Source organism: Conger conger, chromosome 8 (assembly GCF_963514075.1).
Source record: "Conger conger chromosome 8, fConCon1.1, whole genome shotgun sequence".
NCBI classification, from domain to species: domain Eukaryota; kingdom Metazoa; phylum Chordata; class Actinopteri; order Anguilliformes; family Congridae; genus Conger; species Conger conger.
Genome location: NC_083767.1, coordinates 12,133,957 through 12,150,570, shown reverse-complemented (window position 1 = coordinate 12,150,570; position 16,614 = coordinate 12,133,957). Strand labels below are relative to the sequence as shown.

At 43.9% G+C, this 16,614-nt stretch overlaps 1 protein-coding gene across 5 annotated transcripts in view; it reads left to right on the top strand.

Moving 5' to 3' along the window:
- Window positions 1-788: 788 nt before the first annotated feature.
- LOC133135604 (lymphoid enhancer-binding factor 1-like) overlaps window positions 789-16,614 on the top strand; it is a 43,605-nt gene continuing 27,779 nt past the window's right edge. For all 5 annotated transcript variants that reach the window (XM_061252748.1, XM_061252747.1, XM_061252746.1 and 2 more), the window contains exons 1-3: window positions 789-1,783; window positions 3,282-3,348; window positions 5,629-5,756. In XM_061252748.1, the coding sequence (XP_061108732.1) occupies window positions 1,580-1,783; window positions 3,282-3,348; window positions 5,629-5,756 (399 nt within the window). In that variant the 5' untranslated portion in view covers window positions 789-1,579. The remainder of the gene's footprint in view (window positions 1,784-3,281; window positions 3,349-5,628; window positions 5,757-16,614) is intronic.

Here is a 16,614-nt window from a genome sequence, read left to right as displayed (position 1 = left end):
ATAAAATGGGTTCATATGGAATATTGAAACTTACAAAAGTAAATTTCAGAAATACAGATATTGGATGGAGCAAAAAATGTAAGTAAAAATGTTAGGCTTCACTACAGTCAAGTCATTGTATTAAGGTGATTTTTGTCAATGCACACACATTGTAAAAAAAACTAATTATAAGGGTCTATAAAATTGTATGAATTAAATGTGCACCACAACGTGAACAGGTAAGCATGATTGATTATATAGCTACCATATCACATCACTGGAGTACTGGCATCCGTCCAAATATTTAATTGTTGAAAAGACTCCACCGGTCTGCGTTTCAGTGTAAAAATCAGGTTTAGAAATTATTAGTCCTTATATTAGTGATAAATACAACAGTAAAATGTGTTATGTAAAAGAATGAGTGTATAAAGTAGTACATGTTTCAGCTGAGAGCAGTTTTCCTTAGCCGAGTAACCTGAATTGAAGTTCCGGAATTCCCATTGCTAACTTAAATACAGGTTTATAATGTCTGTGTAATGTGCGAGAACCCATCTTAACTATATCATATTCTTCAACAGAGAACTCTTGTTCCAGACTGGAGTCTGTTTCAGAAACACTGGTGCTCCTGCCTCGCCCCCTTTTTTCCCTGCCTATCCATTAGCCTTGTTCGTTGTACGCATCTTTCTGCCCACTCTCTCAAGAGTGTCAATCAGCGCGGTGTCAATCAGACCGGCGGCTTTCCTTTCATCTCTCCCCCCACAGTCATAGCAAGACATAGGGGAGGGGGAGGAGAGTTACATTACTAACACACACATACACAGACACGACATTACTCACGGAGCACAGCTCCAGTTTGGAACTCGGTCTACGACGCACTGATACCGCTTACCTATTTTTTGGTTTTCTTTAGCGTTTAAACGACCAAGGTGGCGTTCAAGACTTTGAGACTTTATCAAGGATGTGCTATAAACGCAGCTACAGAAATATAGACACGCCGCGTCTGACGTAAAACGGACAAGCAGCGACTTTAAGAATTACTTATGATAGTTTTTGCTGGGGTTCACTATACACCGGGCACACTCGTACGTTACTCACATTTTTCCGGATCTTCACCAAGATTTTTGCGCCTGGAGCACCGCAGACGGGGATATTTTAAGCACCGCGTGTTTTTATGGTTTATTTATTTCCAGGTGCGGGGTTAGCCTACGGAAAACTCAGCTTGTCCTAACTTAACTGTGCACTTGTGAATGAGGAGTTGTTAAAATATATTTTTATTTTAAAGTCCGAATCAAAACTGGAATTTCCGCTGAAGGAACGTCAACATACAGCTGATATCTGTATCTAGCCATTTGTGTAATTTTTTTGTCTGCATCGTTTCAAGACAATATTTAAAAACCTTAAGTTAAAACATTAGGTCTTCCCGTGGCTGAAGTGAAAATACGCATGTTTACACAGGGACATTAGCGCAGAGCTTTAGTTGTGCTAAGATTAGCCACCTTCAGAACATTTACGGTTGATTTTGGGAACTTGACAACTTGCCATTTTTGACACTGGAAAAGCTGCTTTTTAACAGGACATTTTGCAATTACCTGGACCAAAAATGCCCCAGTTAGCCGGAGGAGGCGGCGGGGACCCGGAACTGTGCGCTACCGACGAAATGATCCCGTTCAAAGATGAGGGCGATCCAGAGAAGGAACAAATATTTGCAGAAATAAATCACCCGGAGGAGGAAGGGGATTTGGCAGATATCAAGTCATCTCTAGTAAACGAGTCGGAGACAAATCCAAACGGCGGCAGTCATGACGTGAGTCTCTTTTAATGATGGGCTTTAGAACCATCTGGATTCATTACTTAACAAAACTCTGACCGTGTTGGTGGTTAGTCTATACAACCATAATCATCCTAATTGAGGCACGCACAATTGTTGTGGCGTATCAGATTTCCAACCATATCTCCATTCACGCGAGGGAAAATTGACCAGAACACTAGCAAGGTGCACAACTTTGCGGACCATTGAGTGTTCTGCTTAATAATGCGGATGTGTGGCCTTGAGCTGTAAATAACAGCACACAAAACAAGACACGTGTAGTTGATTACGCTTCCTTTAGCCGCTGGTTACCAAGCAGAAGTGAACGCTTCGAGAGACAAATCATTACTTAGGCCTGACTTTATCAATGCGGTAAAATACTGCATTTTTATAGTTCATTAAGTTCGTTTTTCCTATTAAAAAACAATTTACTTTTTTAAGTTAAGCTACTGACGCGTGTTCCCAGCACCAGTCAATGGCCTCAAGTGCACTATGGACCGTGCTGTTCAAACCGTACCAACAAATGTTATTGTTTTCGGTTAACACTTTATTTTAGATTGCAATAATGATAAATACAACCATTTAATTAATAACCATATTGTTACATTTACCATTTCATCGCTTGAAGCAAACAATTATTATTATTGTTATGATTATGCTTAACCATATGTAGTTATTTAGTCCTACTGCCAAGAGCTGTTTGAAAGTGTGTTATGGTATACACACTGAAATTAATCTCTTAATTTCAGTGTGTAACCTAATCTTAAAATGGTTATATTCACATAATATCTCGTCGTGAATGTAAGATTTATCATGCATCGTTTTAAATAGGCCCGGACTCCACTTCCTTGCAATCTACATTTCATCATGATACAGTGGATTCGAATTAATTTATAGTTGTATTTATACCAAATGGGTGTTACAATAAAATGGCATTATAAGTGCATTGTCTTGAGAGAACATTACATTGAAAACGATAACTGTTTTTTAAAAGGTTCCGAGCTGTATGCCTAAATGTTTCTGTGCCAGACATACAGTAGTTGTCTTTCTGCATTTATTTATTTGTTTGTTTTTTTGTTTGCACAATTCAGCACATTTTCATAGTTTTCCCAAAGCTGAAGCTTAAACAGAAAGTATATTGCTGTGCAAACTTCATTTTTGAGATTGATGGCAACTCTTGTCTTGATCTGTGCTCCTTCAGAATGAACAAACATTCCAGTACAGTCTCGGTGAGGTAACTTGGAGCATCATCAGCTTTTCACCTGACAGTTTATGCATTTATGATTGCAACATCCCACTAATTTTGTATGTTGATATGTAAATGGAATATGGTGATGCGTAGCATCTAAGGGTGATCTCATAAAAGAAACCTTATTTAAAAACAGAGCCATTTTCTCTCATTTCACCAGCAATAACAAATCTTATGCCTCCAGGTTTCTCTGTGCACCCCCTCTTTATTAACAAATCACCTTGTTTCCCATTTTCTCATTAACAGGCAGCTAGACAGTCCCAAATATCCCAGGATTCATACCACGAAAAGCACAGGGATCTCACTGATGAGGGTAAGTGTGCTTCTGACTGGATCAAGCTATGCAATTATCAGTCCCCTGCTTGATTAATCTGAAGATGTAAAGGCAAGCAACACCATTGTACATGTTATTTAAATGGATGCTGGCTTGTCAAAAGTGTACACATGAACCCGTCCAACAACCAGACAGTATTTACATTTCCAAAATGTGAAAGTGTGACCTCTAGGAAGAGGTCAGGATGAGGAATATGGTAACTATTTGAACCTGTTAGCTTGTGTATGTCTTAAGATGAACCACAGATTTCCTTGACTAAAAGCATGAGCAAGGTGATGTGATACATGGTGAATGGTCAGAATCGTTTGATAGACACGCAGCTGAATTAAATGTTTTACTAACAGGGCGAAGTTATAAAATATCCAGCATCTGAGTTTGAACATTATGCAATTACACCATATCATGGTGGTCTTTGAAAAGTCTCATGAATGCATATGAATTGGTTTTGCTCCCAAAATAAATAAAAAAATACACTCGGTGACCACTTTATTAGGTACACCCGAATGTTAATGCAAATATTGACTCAGTCAATCGTGGCTGCAACTAAATGCATAAAAGCATGCAGACATGGTGAAGAGGTTCAGCTGTTTTTCAGACCAAATGTCAGAATGGGGAAGAAATGTGATCTAAGTGACTGACCGTGGAATGATTGTTGGTGCCTGAAAGAGTGGTTTTAGTATCTCAGAAACTGCTGATCTCCTGGGGTTTTCACAGACAACAGTCACTATAGTTTGCCGATAATGGTGCAAAAAACAAAACGCATCCAGTGAGCAACATTTCTGCAGGCAATAATGCATTGTTAATGAGAGGTCAGTGGAGAAGGTTCAGACTGGTCAAAGCTGACAGGAAGGTGACTGTAACGCAAATAACCTCACATTACAACAGTGGTATGCAGAAGAGCATCTCTGAACACAGAAAGCGTCAAACCCCTAAGTTGATAGGCTACAGCAGCAGAAGACATAAGTAAAAAAAAAAAAGTCTAAAATACCTAATAAAGTGCTCACAGAGTGTATATTGTGAAACAAAACATTTTCTCATTCTATATGATGACATCACTGCCAGTATAGCATTGGGGCAGCGGTTTCGTTTGCCACTGACTGAATAGACTGCTATTCAGAAAGCGCATCGAAACAACGCTTTGTTCCTTCAAAGTGTGTCGTTGTACAAACTCTGCTGATTCTTGTCAGCGACAACAAGTTTTTACTGTGCGGTGAGAAGGGTATCTCGCTATTTCTCCCTTATCTAAATGAAGTGGGGCAAAAGCCCTGGATGGAGGCACACAGAGAGCCCGCTCTTTGTTCTCTTGTGAATAGACCCACACCGCGAACCCAAAGCCGGGCTTTCAATAGACCCACAGCACTGGCTGAGCACAAGGCGCTGAATGGGTGGCCTTCGCTGAATGGGTCCTCCCCGCCGCCGTTGCAGCGAGTGCCAGGGTTTGGCCGCTGCCGTCAATTCAGTCTGGTCCCGGCACCAAGCTCCTGAAACCAGGCCTGTCGCCTCTCCCAGTTACGGGGGTGACCTCCGGGAGTGTGCCCCAGTCAGGCCAAGGGTCGAGGCGAACAGCGGGGCGTCCTTGTTTGACATAATCTGTCTATTCTTCCTAATTGCTTCTAATTGGCATGGAGGGGTTCCCCTCTGCCTCAGAACAAAAGGGGGAGGTTAAACAATAGAGGCCACGCACAGGCCGTGCATGAGACGGACGGCTGAAAGACGTTCCAGTCGCTCCTCACGCAATTCAAAACACTCGCCTTCATTTATGGTTATGTTCTTTGATTTTTGAATGTACTCTATTTGAATTTTCTCTTGCTTTTCCTTTTTTACTTGATTCTGTGATGTTACAAAATATTTTATTTGGTATCACGGCTTGGCTCGTTTTCCAAGTTAGCATATAAAACTCTGCTGATCAAGTGAAATATAATAAATTGTTTCAGATGTATTTCTTTTGGGGGGAAAATATTTTTTTTTTTTGTAAAATGTGATAATTAGGATCTCATTCTAACTTTTAGGGGGAGGGGGCCGAGAACAACAAACAGGACATTTTCTTTAGTAATGTTTATGGCGAATGCTAATGATATTACTCAATAAAACACAAAAATATTGGGGGGGGATATGATATTCTCCCGAAGCTTGGAGGACCTGTCCAACCGGGACCTGTGTCCATGATTGGGGAGCGCAGTGCTCTGTGATGGAAATGGTAGAGGGGACAGTAGACTAGCAGGTCAGCAGGAGTTGATGTTCTTGTTTTGTTTCTGGCAGGGAAGCATCACGACGCATACAACAAAGGCCATCCTTACACAGGGTACCCCAGTTACATCATGATGTCCAACATGAACAGCGACTCGTACCTGAGCAACGGGTCTCTATCTCCACCCATGCCCCGGACGGTGAGTGCCCTCTCCAAGGCTTCATTTAGGAAACGTACCTTTTATATTTTTCCCTTCCATTCCTTCCCAAGTGCTGCTGGATGGAGCTTCTGCTCAAGTGTATCGCACAGATATGTGTAAAAGAGCAATGTGTTTTACTTGAATCTGGACTAAAGTTGTCTGCATTATTGGTTTGCTGCTTCTGAGGTAATCAACGCCTGTAGTCTATCTTGAAAAGTGTAGCAGCACAATGTATGCTAAATCTCTTCAAGTGGTCTCCTGGCCTTGGTCTTATATTTCTGTGTTTTCATTCACTTGTTGGCTTGTAAGTGCATTTCCTATTGGAGCACATCAGTAATGTGTCGGCAGGTGATGTGCTGGGGCTTGTACTTGTGACTAGTGTGTACTTCCAGGTGTTTTACCTGCAGGTTGGTGTACAGAGGCCCTCAAAAGAAGGCTGTTATGAAAGGCAATGAGTGGCAGCCCTTATAATCACCCATAGGCAACTTGCATGGTGCTGAAAGAGCGTCCCCCGGTGGTTCATACATACTGTACCTTGAGCATCGGACGCCACCGTACAGGCGACTAAGGTCTGTACTGCAGCAGGCCCCAGACTTCACTTTGCTCCTCCAGCTTGTTTGGAACCGTTCTTTTAGCTTGAAGCGATTACGGGTTTTCTGGTTAGCGTAGGTCATAGCCGAATTGTTTGCTCTGAGGAAGATGAAGCAGGATAGCGCGGGATGAAGAACGTTATGACAGAGGGCCCGGGACGCTCTGACCTGACTCTGCAGCTGTGGAATATGGAGGGAAAACCCAGCTTTGCTCTTATACAGTACTCAGTGCAGATGTGCTATTTGATGTTTTTTTGAACACGCTCTGTCTCTCGGTGTTATGCTTGGCTTTCGTGGAATCCGTCCTGGCACAGTGGGGAGTGTACCTGAGGTACAGAGATGTGTATGAGTTGGGCTTAGTTTAGCCAGCATGCGGTAAGATTATCTTTCCTTCAACTCCCAGTGGTTGGTTTGTAATGCACTTCAGCCCACAGTCCGTATTCCTTCATGTGTATCGCAAAAAGTGCTTTTTCTTTTAATGTTGGTCCTCTACAATACAGTGGAAATACGAGCATGTATTCCTTTTGTAGATCCCATGTAATTGCACTCCTTTGATTGAATCTTTTGATTGAATTCTATTAAAGTTATACTTCACAGCTTGCTGTTCTCTCTTAGTATTTTGTTTGGTCTTGATAGTATAAACATATACAAATTTTACTATGGATTACAGTTCAGCATTTGCATGCGCTGATCTGATTGAACTGTTGTTCACTTGATCTGAGAGAATAATCATTTAGAACTTAAGCCTGATAGTAAATGTGTTTCTGGTAATGCATGGGCCAGGCTTTACAGTTGTATTTTACCATGCTTATGGTATTTGAACTGAGATGAACCAGAGAGAATGTGACACAGAGGTGTTGATGGGTAATGGAGTTCACAGTATGTTTTAATAGAAAACAACCCAACCTTTCTTTTCCAGTCAGCAAAAATTCCTTGCAATATTTTGTTGGTTACGAAAAATAGGAAGAGGCCAAAGGGCAGAAAACATTGGTCTTTACAGCGGCTTTGAGCATTTATGCTGTAATTTAAGGCAGATTAAGTTTAGTCCTGAACTAAATTGAGATTTGTATAGATCATTTATTCTATGACTAGGCTTAATCTGTGTCTGTGAAACCTTAATATCATTGCTGAAATTGTGAAATGCCAAAGGCATAAGACCAAACGAAGACAGAGAGGCATTCCCAGACTTGGTGAAGGGCACACTTTTCACTATTCATATTGCAGGGAGTAAGGTACCCTGACTGCTATTTTTAAGAATGGAAGTCTACAGGCACAAATGTGTTCTGGTTTTTGAAAAACTATGGGTGCATGCATAAACTGTTTCTGCTACATGCCCTCGCCAGAGAGTCACAGCACAACAGGGAATGAAGCGATGGCAATAAATTCCTACTCCTGACAGATTTACCTTTTCTTGGCCTAACTTTCTTCTGACATCTGAACTGACAAACATGACATAATCAGCTGCAGCTGCCATATCCACCAGATACACCACATTGCAGTACATGTACTTTTATTTAAAATCTCGAAACATTATGAATAGAATATGGTAAAGTAAAGTACAGTTGCGTCGGAAAATAGGGTTTCCCATTAAACTGTAACCGTGAAATTAATTGCCAACGCGCTGCCTTCCATGTACATCAGTTTCAGTGCATGTTCTTCGCCATGCCTCTGTTGACCGTGAATAATAATAGTGTTGAGACGCAGGCTTCTGAAGGGTGTGGAGGGGAAGTGTGTTTTCCTGGTTTTCCGGCTGGAACGCGAGCCCCGCAGGACAGGTGGAATGTGGCCCGGCCGAGCCGGCGCGGCCCTTTGATGTGGAAAACAGGGCTGATCCGCGGCAGGGCCGCGCTGTGGAGGCCCATGCCTCGGCTTAAAAAAAGGGATTTCCACGATTGCACTTTGCCTGAATGCCTGCGACGGGTTTTTAGGGACCTTAACACTTCCCCCGGCAGCTCTCCACAACAGCGAGCGCGCCGGTTTGTGTAGCATTAAGCACAGGCCCTTCCGTGTATGTGTTTGTTATCTCTGGGTCCAGGGGTTTTAGCTCTTAATTGCTGACAGTGGCTTTAGATGTAATGGAGCACTCGGAGGGAGCCTGATCCCAGGCATCCTTTACGGCAACTTAATCGTGTGTGTGTGTGTGTGTGTGTGTGTGTGTCTCTGTCTGTGTCTGTCTGCCTGTGTCATCAGCTTGTCCATGTAATGTTACTATTTATTTAGTAATGTTGTGTATCCAATGGCAATCTCATTAATTTTCTAAAGTTATTACAAAAATAATCCTGATTAGATTTTAGGGGTGTATTATTTGGATCTATTATTTTGGTTATGTTCTGTCATGTGCGATTAGCTTAAAATATGTAGTTAGCTAAGCTCCCTTCCGGTCAGAGCATGGATAATAACCTTGATTTCAGTTTATGTTTAAAGATTTAGCTACTTGCACTTAGTCTAGATTGTTATTCCTTCTCACATCCCCTGTTTTCTTCTAACACATGGAGTCTTGTCCTATGTCTCAAGCCTGGAAAGTACCGCAGCCTTTTAGATTTATGTAAAGTTGGCTTCTTTTAATGTGTTTGTAGAGCAGGCGATAATTGCAGCCCCCAAATTTTCTCCCTACCTGTAGCAGTCAGTGTTTGTACAGATTGCGGCTTATGCAGGCGAGGAATCTGATCTCTGTAGGTCTTGGAAGTTGAGATGTTTTGGGCCACACATTGAGTTTGGATTCCCGAATTTGTACTTTTCACACCTAAAGCCAAAATCCTGCCTAGGCTAAACCCAAGTGTGTGACCCATACACTGGTGTCGAGTTTAAAGAGACAATCTGTTAATCTGCCAAAGATTTTTTTGTAGTTACGAACAAATTAAAGGATCTTCTTCTAATTACATGAAAAATCAGGACATGTGGCAGTGTTATTACTGCTAGGGCTATTTCTCAGGTTGTTATTGTAAGGTTCCCTTTCTAGAAGAGATGTTGATCTCACTGGAGTCTTCCTGATGAAATAAAAGAAAATTAGAGATTGTTTTTGAGGCTCAGGCCTGAAAAGTATGGTCTTAATGCCCTTTTCACTTCACATTGAGGAGATGATACTTATCACATGTAATCAGTGCCAATGGATATTTAATGGAGGTTTTAATATTCCTGACATCTTACTGTTGCTTGTTATGAACTGCAGCATTTACATGACCTGTAATTATTCCAAGTATTAAAATTTACTTTGGACATGTGCAATGTTTTCATGAAAGTCAGGCTGGATTTATGAAATCACCCTTTTAGTGTAATAGTCAGAGAATCTGTGCAATTGAGTGAAAAATTCAGGATTCCAGGAAATGTTCCTGCCTGGAGAGTAGTTTTAGGTATAAGTTTTCAGAGTGTATGTGCGTGTGTGTGTGCGGGCAGGCGTGTGTGTGCGTGCATGCACATTGGTGCCTCCGCACTGTGCACTCCTGCTCTCCTCTTATCTGAGGCTTTGGAGAGTGGCGTCGGGGAGATGTGAGCCTGGCTCACAGTTTGTAGAGGCGGCCTGGAGATCAGGAGCCCTGGCCGGCCCAGACAGACCCAGCAGACCTGCACCTGCTGTGGGGGCTTCAGTCAGCACCGCCTGCCTGGCTCTGGGGGAAGGGAGCAGGCCCAGGAGCCTTTGTGTGCATGTTGAATAGGCCCTGGTGGGCACTGTGGAGATGTGTGTGTCTGTGGGTGGTGGTTGCTCTTGTTTTTCAGTGAACTCAATGAACAAGTGTGGTCATTAAAGTCTGTTTAATTTAGCCCCGTTTGAGCCGGGAAAGCTGCAGGCCTGTTTTAGCTGTGTGTCTGTCTGTGTGTGCTTGGAAGTTCCTTTTTGTTTCTGTATGTGTGGGTATATTTGTATGAGTAGCCCACAAACTTTAGCCAAGACTCATGATTGAATGAATGTGTTTAGTGCTTTACGATGAACATGTGTGTAGGATGCATCTCCATCAGCACTTGACGTATAGTAACGGCCGATATACGGCTGATATTGCGGCAGAATGCTAAATTTAACTGGTCTCTGATTTAAGTTTCTCACATCCTGGGGTGAACTACCCAATAGTGGCTTTTGATCTTTCTCTGGTGAAGAGCAGTCAGCAGTTTTGACTGGACATGGCTTCTTATAATTCACTTAATGTATTATTTAACATATTTCCTGTTCTTGGTAAGCGTAAAAGTTTCAGCGCATTTCAGACACTCCCAACGAAACGCTGACTTCAGGTAATTTACTAACTCAGGTGATAATTTGGGACCCTTGGAAATCTAGTTGGCTAAACACATTAGTGATGTGTCTGGTGATGCCGGTGTAGTGGTAAGCTTTAGCGACACCGCACGATTTGTGTCGTCTCAGCACGAGCAGCGGGATAATGATTTTGCTCTAGCGATGGAACCATGATCAATGGCCATTGAGAAAATGCATCTTGAAGGCTTTCATTTTCAGCTCGTTATTTTCAGATACCGTGGGTGTGCATCTGACAGCTATGAAATATTAATCGCCCGTTGTGTATGAATGTGGGGTGTACGTCGTTGCATTACAAAGGCCACGGTCGTTTTCCACCAGGGGTAATAAGCCAGGGTGTTAAATGAACAGATAGATGCTATATGGATGAATTTTGGTCTACAGCAAGCCTTTGCTTGTTCTGCAGGTATATCTTCACGATTGCTATGTTCTTTGGTGAAGTGCTAGAGGGGTAGGGGAAGGGGGAGTTCCACAATCATTTTGTGTGGTCTACGTTGTAAAAAGCACCCAACGCTCTTTGCTTATGAAAAAAAGGCCTGTGTTTAATTTTTAGGAAACTCGTAAAAAGTTTGCTTTTCCTTTTATATTGGCCTCGGAATTGAAAACAAATGGGCACGTTTCTCCCCCCTCCCACCCCCCCTTTCTTTGAACTGCCCAATTATGGAGTCGTGAAAAAAAAAATCAGTCTGGAGCCTCTCTCCCTCTCTCTCTCCCTCTCTCTCCCTCTCTCTCTCCCTCTCTCTCTCTCTCTCTCTCCCTCTCTCTCTCTCTCCCTCTCTCTCTCTCTCTCTCACACGCTCTCTCTCTCTCACACGCTCTCTCTCCCTCTCTCCCTCTCCCTCTCCCTCCTCCGTGCGCGAGCCGCAGCTCTCCGATGTCGGCGAGCGTGGAGCCCGTTATGGAAAGGAGTGAAATGCAATGCAGCTGCAATCTGACATGACGCTGGGAAATGGGGCTGTGGAGCCGGTAGGCCTCCATATTCCCAGGGCGCACCACTGCTTGCGGCCTTGGCTTTGATCTCTTCAAAGCCTCCTGCCTCCTACTAGATGGAGAGTCTTGGCTGCTGTTCACTGGAGCTGGAGAGGGAGAGAGAGGGGGGGAGGAGGGGGAGAATTAGAAGGGGGAGGAAGGCGGGAGGGTGGCAGTTTTCCCCCCCCCCCCCCCCCCCCCTCTCTTTTCCTCTCCCTTTTCTAGGCTGAAATCAATCACTGTGCTGAAGCGGTTTGTGTAATTGAGCTCAGATTGACTTTGGGTGGGGTGGTGGGTGGTGCGGTGTTTGTACCTGGGTGACTATGACTGCAGTGTGTGCCGATGGGAAGAGTATCCCCCGCTCTGGTCTCGCTGACGCGCCCTCCCCGTTGTAGGGGGGCCAGGGGCGGGCGGGCTGGCGGAGAGAGGGGTGCTGAACCCTGGCAGTCACCCCGCCCAGCTGAGCAGAAAATCACAGCACAATAGAGTGATTACGTTCGCAGATGCTCCATATTTGCCTTTCTGTGTTGTTGTTTTTTTTAAATATTATTTCGCGCAAGGCTGAAGTTGCCACTGAGCTGGCGAGGATGTCTTTTTGGGGCGGGGGTGGGGGTGGGGGTGGGGTGTGGCGCGTGGCTGTCCCGCCCCTCAGGCGTCCCTCCGTCTCTCCTCCGATGGCCCACGATGCCGAGCGCACGTGCAACACACAGCGGTGAATGCAGAAAGCGTCACTGAGATGCACACGGTTACCGGTGTTTACACACGGCATTGTGTGAAAAAACAACCTCTCCACTTCACTGCCACTCTCTGTGACATCACTTTGCATGGATGCAGTGCCTTTGTGGAAATTGTCTTTCTTCGAAATATTTTTCAAACTAAAGAACCTGTGAGCACGATATTGTCATATTGCATGAGTTTATGTACATTTCTCTGGATAAAGAGTCTGCTAAATACCGAAATGTATTTGTGTTATATACGTTAATAGTGATGCATACATGTGATTTTTGTAAAACAGTCATGGGTATACTTAACTTGGATATCTTTGTTAGACACTTTGATATTCTTGTGCACTTGGTTGACTTTGGTGTGCAACACGTATAATTCACTCCCATACTATAAATACGGTGTGTACACGATGTTGTTGAAAAGGTAAAGCACAAGGAATATTAAATTCAAACTACGCTTTCAAAGAAAAGTTGAGATTTACTAATTCCCGGAGCCAGTCATGATTAACAGGCTTCAACATGTCTTTAAAGAAAAAAAAAAAGAGTCTGTTGAGTAGACAAGTCATAAAGCTGTCATATCATTAAGCTCTTGGAAGTTCCTGTGACCACCCTGTGTGTGTGTGTGTGTGTGTGTGTGTGTGTTAGTTAGCCCGAGCGTGTGTGTGTGTGTGTGTGTGTGTGTGTGTGTCCCTTTGTGTGCGTGTGTGTGGGCTAGCCCAAGCACATGTGTGTGTCCCTTTGTGTGTGCGCGTGTGTGTGAGCTAGCCCGAGCACGTGTGTGTGTGTGGCATGCGTCCCCACACGCACCCGCGCGTTTGCGTTTGAAGAGGTCCGTCGGCCCTGATGGATATTTACAGTAGGCTCGGGGGCCCCTCCTCACACGGGGCCCAGGTGGGGCTTTTCATGTTCCCCATGCCGCACACATCAGAGGGGCGTGTGCCACTTTGAGTTCCCCGTCTTCAAACAATAAGTCAAAACACAGAATCAATCCGCCCAGGCCCCATGCGCGCTGCACTTTCACATGAAAGAGCGGGCATTGGAGAGGGCCGACAGCCCGGCGATCGGGGTGGGATCGGGGGAAGGCCGGCCGCACGGAGTCCGCCACGGAGGAGCGCGTCGATGAAGGTCGATTCGTCCGATAGTTTTTGGGGGCCGATTCCATCCAGAGCCCGGGATCTTCAATGGCGCCGTGCTGCAGCTTTCCCGAGGCTTCCTGGGGGGTTTCCTGCTCTAATTTTACACCTCCACCTTTCCTCCTGCCTTTGATATGTATGGAGGCCAGGCCTCACAAAGGCTCCGATTGTCTGTGGACTGGGTGACGGCTGGCTGCTGGCTGCATGGTCCTCATTAAACGTGCTGTGTGATGTCATCCCTGGCACAGCTAGGCTTTTTGAATGATGTGCATTTGAGCAGTCAGGCTGTTGTAAATTTGCCAAGTTCTTTTTTTAATGGAGTTTGGTAGCCCTAAACCTCGTTAGAACTCCTCTTAGATTTCACTTGCGTAACAAGTTTTAAAGTGTATCTCCCTTTCTCAAAATTAAACCTCAGTCTGGACCTGAATATTGCATGTGATTTGGAGACTGGTCCATTGGTTCCTCACTGAGGCTGGCTGTATTTCTGACCCAGTAAAGATACCCTGTTTGGGTTGAGGTCATGCAATCCTCAGCTTATACCAGAGAGATACTGTGTGAAAATGAAGCCTTAGTTGGCTTGTGGATGTAATGGACAGATTGAATTAATTTTATTTGCATTCCAAACAAGGCCCCCAATGGGCTCGACCTCTTACCTCACAGATACACAGTAAGAACATAAATTTTTCATAGGTGTAGCCTTATTTGTTACTGGTACAGCAGGCAGCCGCAAAAGCTATTTCATAATGGAACACACAGTGCAAAATGCAAATTATAATAGAACCGTTCACATCAAAGGTGCATTCACATAATGACTGAGATGCAGTGGTATTGTTACTAATTCCAGCAATAACAACTTAAAAAAAGATTTTAATGCATTTGTTCATCCATTCATTTCACCGTTTCTCTTCTCCAGAGGGAGTTGCATGCCTATCCAGGTGCTATACATAAACATTTTCTGCCTTTTTTTGAAAGAAATTGCATTGTTATTCAATGTTTTCTGGTGTTTGATACCCAGGCTGCTGTTACTAGGGGCGTTTTTCAGAACGGACTAGTCACAACCTTGAAGATGCTGAGATGGGAGCCACACTTGAGAGTTTTGGGGAATGAAAGTAAGGAGTAGGAGGAGGGGGCTCCTTGTGTTGGAGCTGAGTCTTAAGTGGTCTGCAAAGTGCTTGTAGCTTTAGATGAGGAGTGATATGTTGTGAATGGCCATTTGTTCGGGGGGTGACTGGGCCACAGGTTGCTTTGACTTGTGAAGGCGGATGTGTGAGAAGCTGAGGAAATGGTGAAATTTGGGTCTCAATGGCCAATGAAAACCAGTTAAGTGTCTCCCCCCACTAATCTGACTGAACTTAGTTCAGCTAAACTGCTGTGTTTCAGTGGCAATAATGTACAGTTGTGTATGTGCGTGTGTGTGTGCGTGTGCGTGTGTGTGTGCCTGCGTTGTGCTTGTATGTGTATAAATACTCCTTAAACCATATGGACTGGGTATGCCATTTTAGCTCTGACAAAGCACTTCATTTGCCGTGGAAGAAGTGTATGCCCTGAATGCTGTTAGAAGGTACATGTGTTTACTTATTATTTGGACTACTGTAAAACTGAAGACTGTGTAAAATATGGGCAACTGTATCGTACACCTGATTCATGTCTACACGTTGATGCAGGTCTTTTCATTGGTGACATAAGGTTGAACTGTTTCCACTGGTCAAAAGAGGAAGCGTAACACAGATTATAGCATCATACTATGCATTTCTAACAGCTGTCAGAATTTCAATGTTTTTCGTAAATTACCTGAACTAGAAACTATATGACTATATGAGTAATTACTGCCGCTGTGATGCCGATAACAAAGAATAACGTTCAAACTTGTCACAATCGCAAACGTACAGTGTTCCTGGAGGAGCTCTTCGCCGTATTGGCTGACGACCCTGAAAAATTGATTGCGGTTGTGACTACACTTCCAGAATGCAGCATTTTCACAATGCCTGTTCTTGGAAGTGAGGCTCTGATGCAGAAAACTAGGTCACTCTGCGCGCTGTTTAGAAAAAGGAAGGCAGGTGAGTTGTGGGTAGCTACTGATGCAAAGAGGCCATTCAAACCTTTTTATGTGCACACTTCAATACGCGATTGTTACCCCTCTGAGACTATTGCAAGCTTGCAGTTCCCCCCCTCCTCAACTCAACCCAAAGGTTTTTCAAAACTTCTCACCATTTCATCTGTAATGTTTAGCTCATGGCTTTTATTCCCGATACCAAATTTCTTGCTTGTGCTGAGCAGACACAAGACGGCGGTGAGCTTGTGGCCTCTGCAGGCAACACTACAAAGGGTGCGCTTGATGTTCTCCCCCCCCCACCCTCGTCATCCTCTCTCAAATACAATCTGACAGCCATTGGCAGGGAGAATACCTGCTTTAAACCTGGCAGAATGCGGTCTAGATGGAGCGGGCAAATCCCTGCGCCCGTGCATTGAAAAGGCGCGTTAAACGGGCGCTCAGCGATTTCTCGCGCGCGTTCCGGGCCCCTGAGCCCGCACTGAAGGAGAGACGTAATATTGTTTTTGGAACTATGCACTTGGCAGCGCTTTCGTTTGCTTAAAGCCTCCAAAGGTGCCCTTTTGGATACGTTAAGTTTCCGACATGAATGTGCTTACAGCTAGTTGAAGCGAGAGCTTTGTTGATCTGTTGTTTGTGGTCTCTGTTTCTGCAACGAGATTCTCATCAGGCGTTTGTTTATGTGAATCCTGCCACTGAGAGCCATGAATACTTACCAGAGTTTAGAGCTCTGTGGAGCTGAAAATAAAAGCCATAACCATAGATGTAGAATAACTAGATTGAGTAGTTATCAGACTTCCTCCTAGATGTCAGTCAAATATTCTATGCTAGTCTACATGCGGCTATTATAAAATTGCTTGTTTTTGCTTACCATTTGAATAACAGGTTGCCTGTTTTTCAGGCATGCGAATATTATCAGTGAGTGAACTGAACATGAACAACATCATGAACATCGTATAGCAAATGTGTTACAAAGAAAACAGTGAATGTATTAAGACCAAATAAAATGGCAAATTGTGAAAATTTCTGTGAAAACATGAATGGGATTTTTATAGAAGCAGATGTATTTGTGTACATACCGCTTCTCTGTGAGAATCTCAGGGTGAGGTAATGCGTCCAGGTAGTTTTTTCAGCCGTATTTCTGGAAGTCT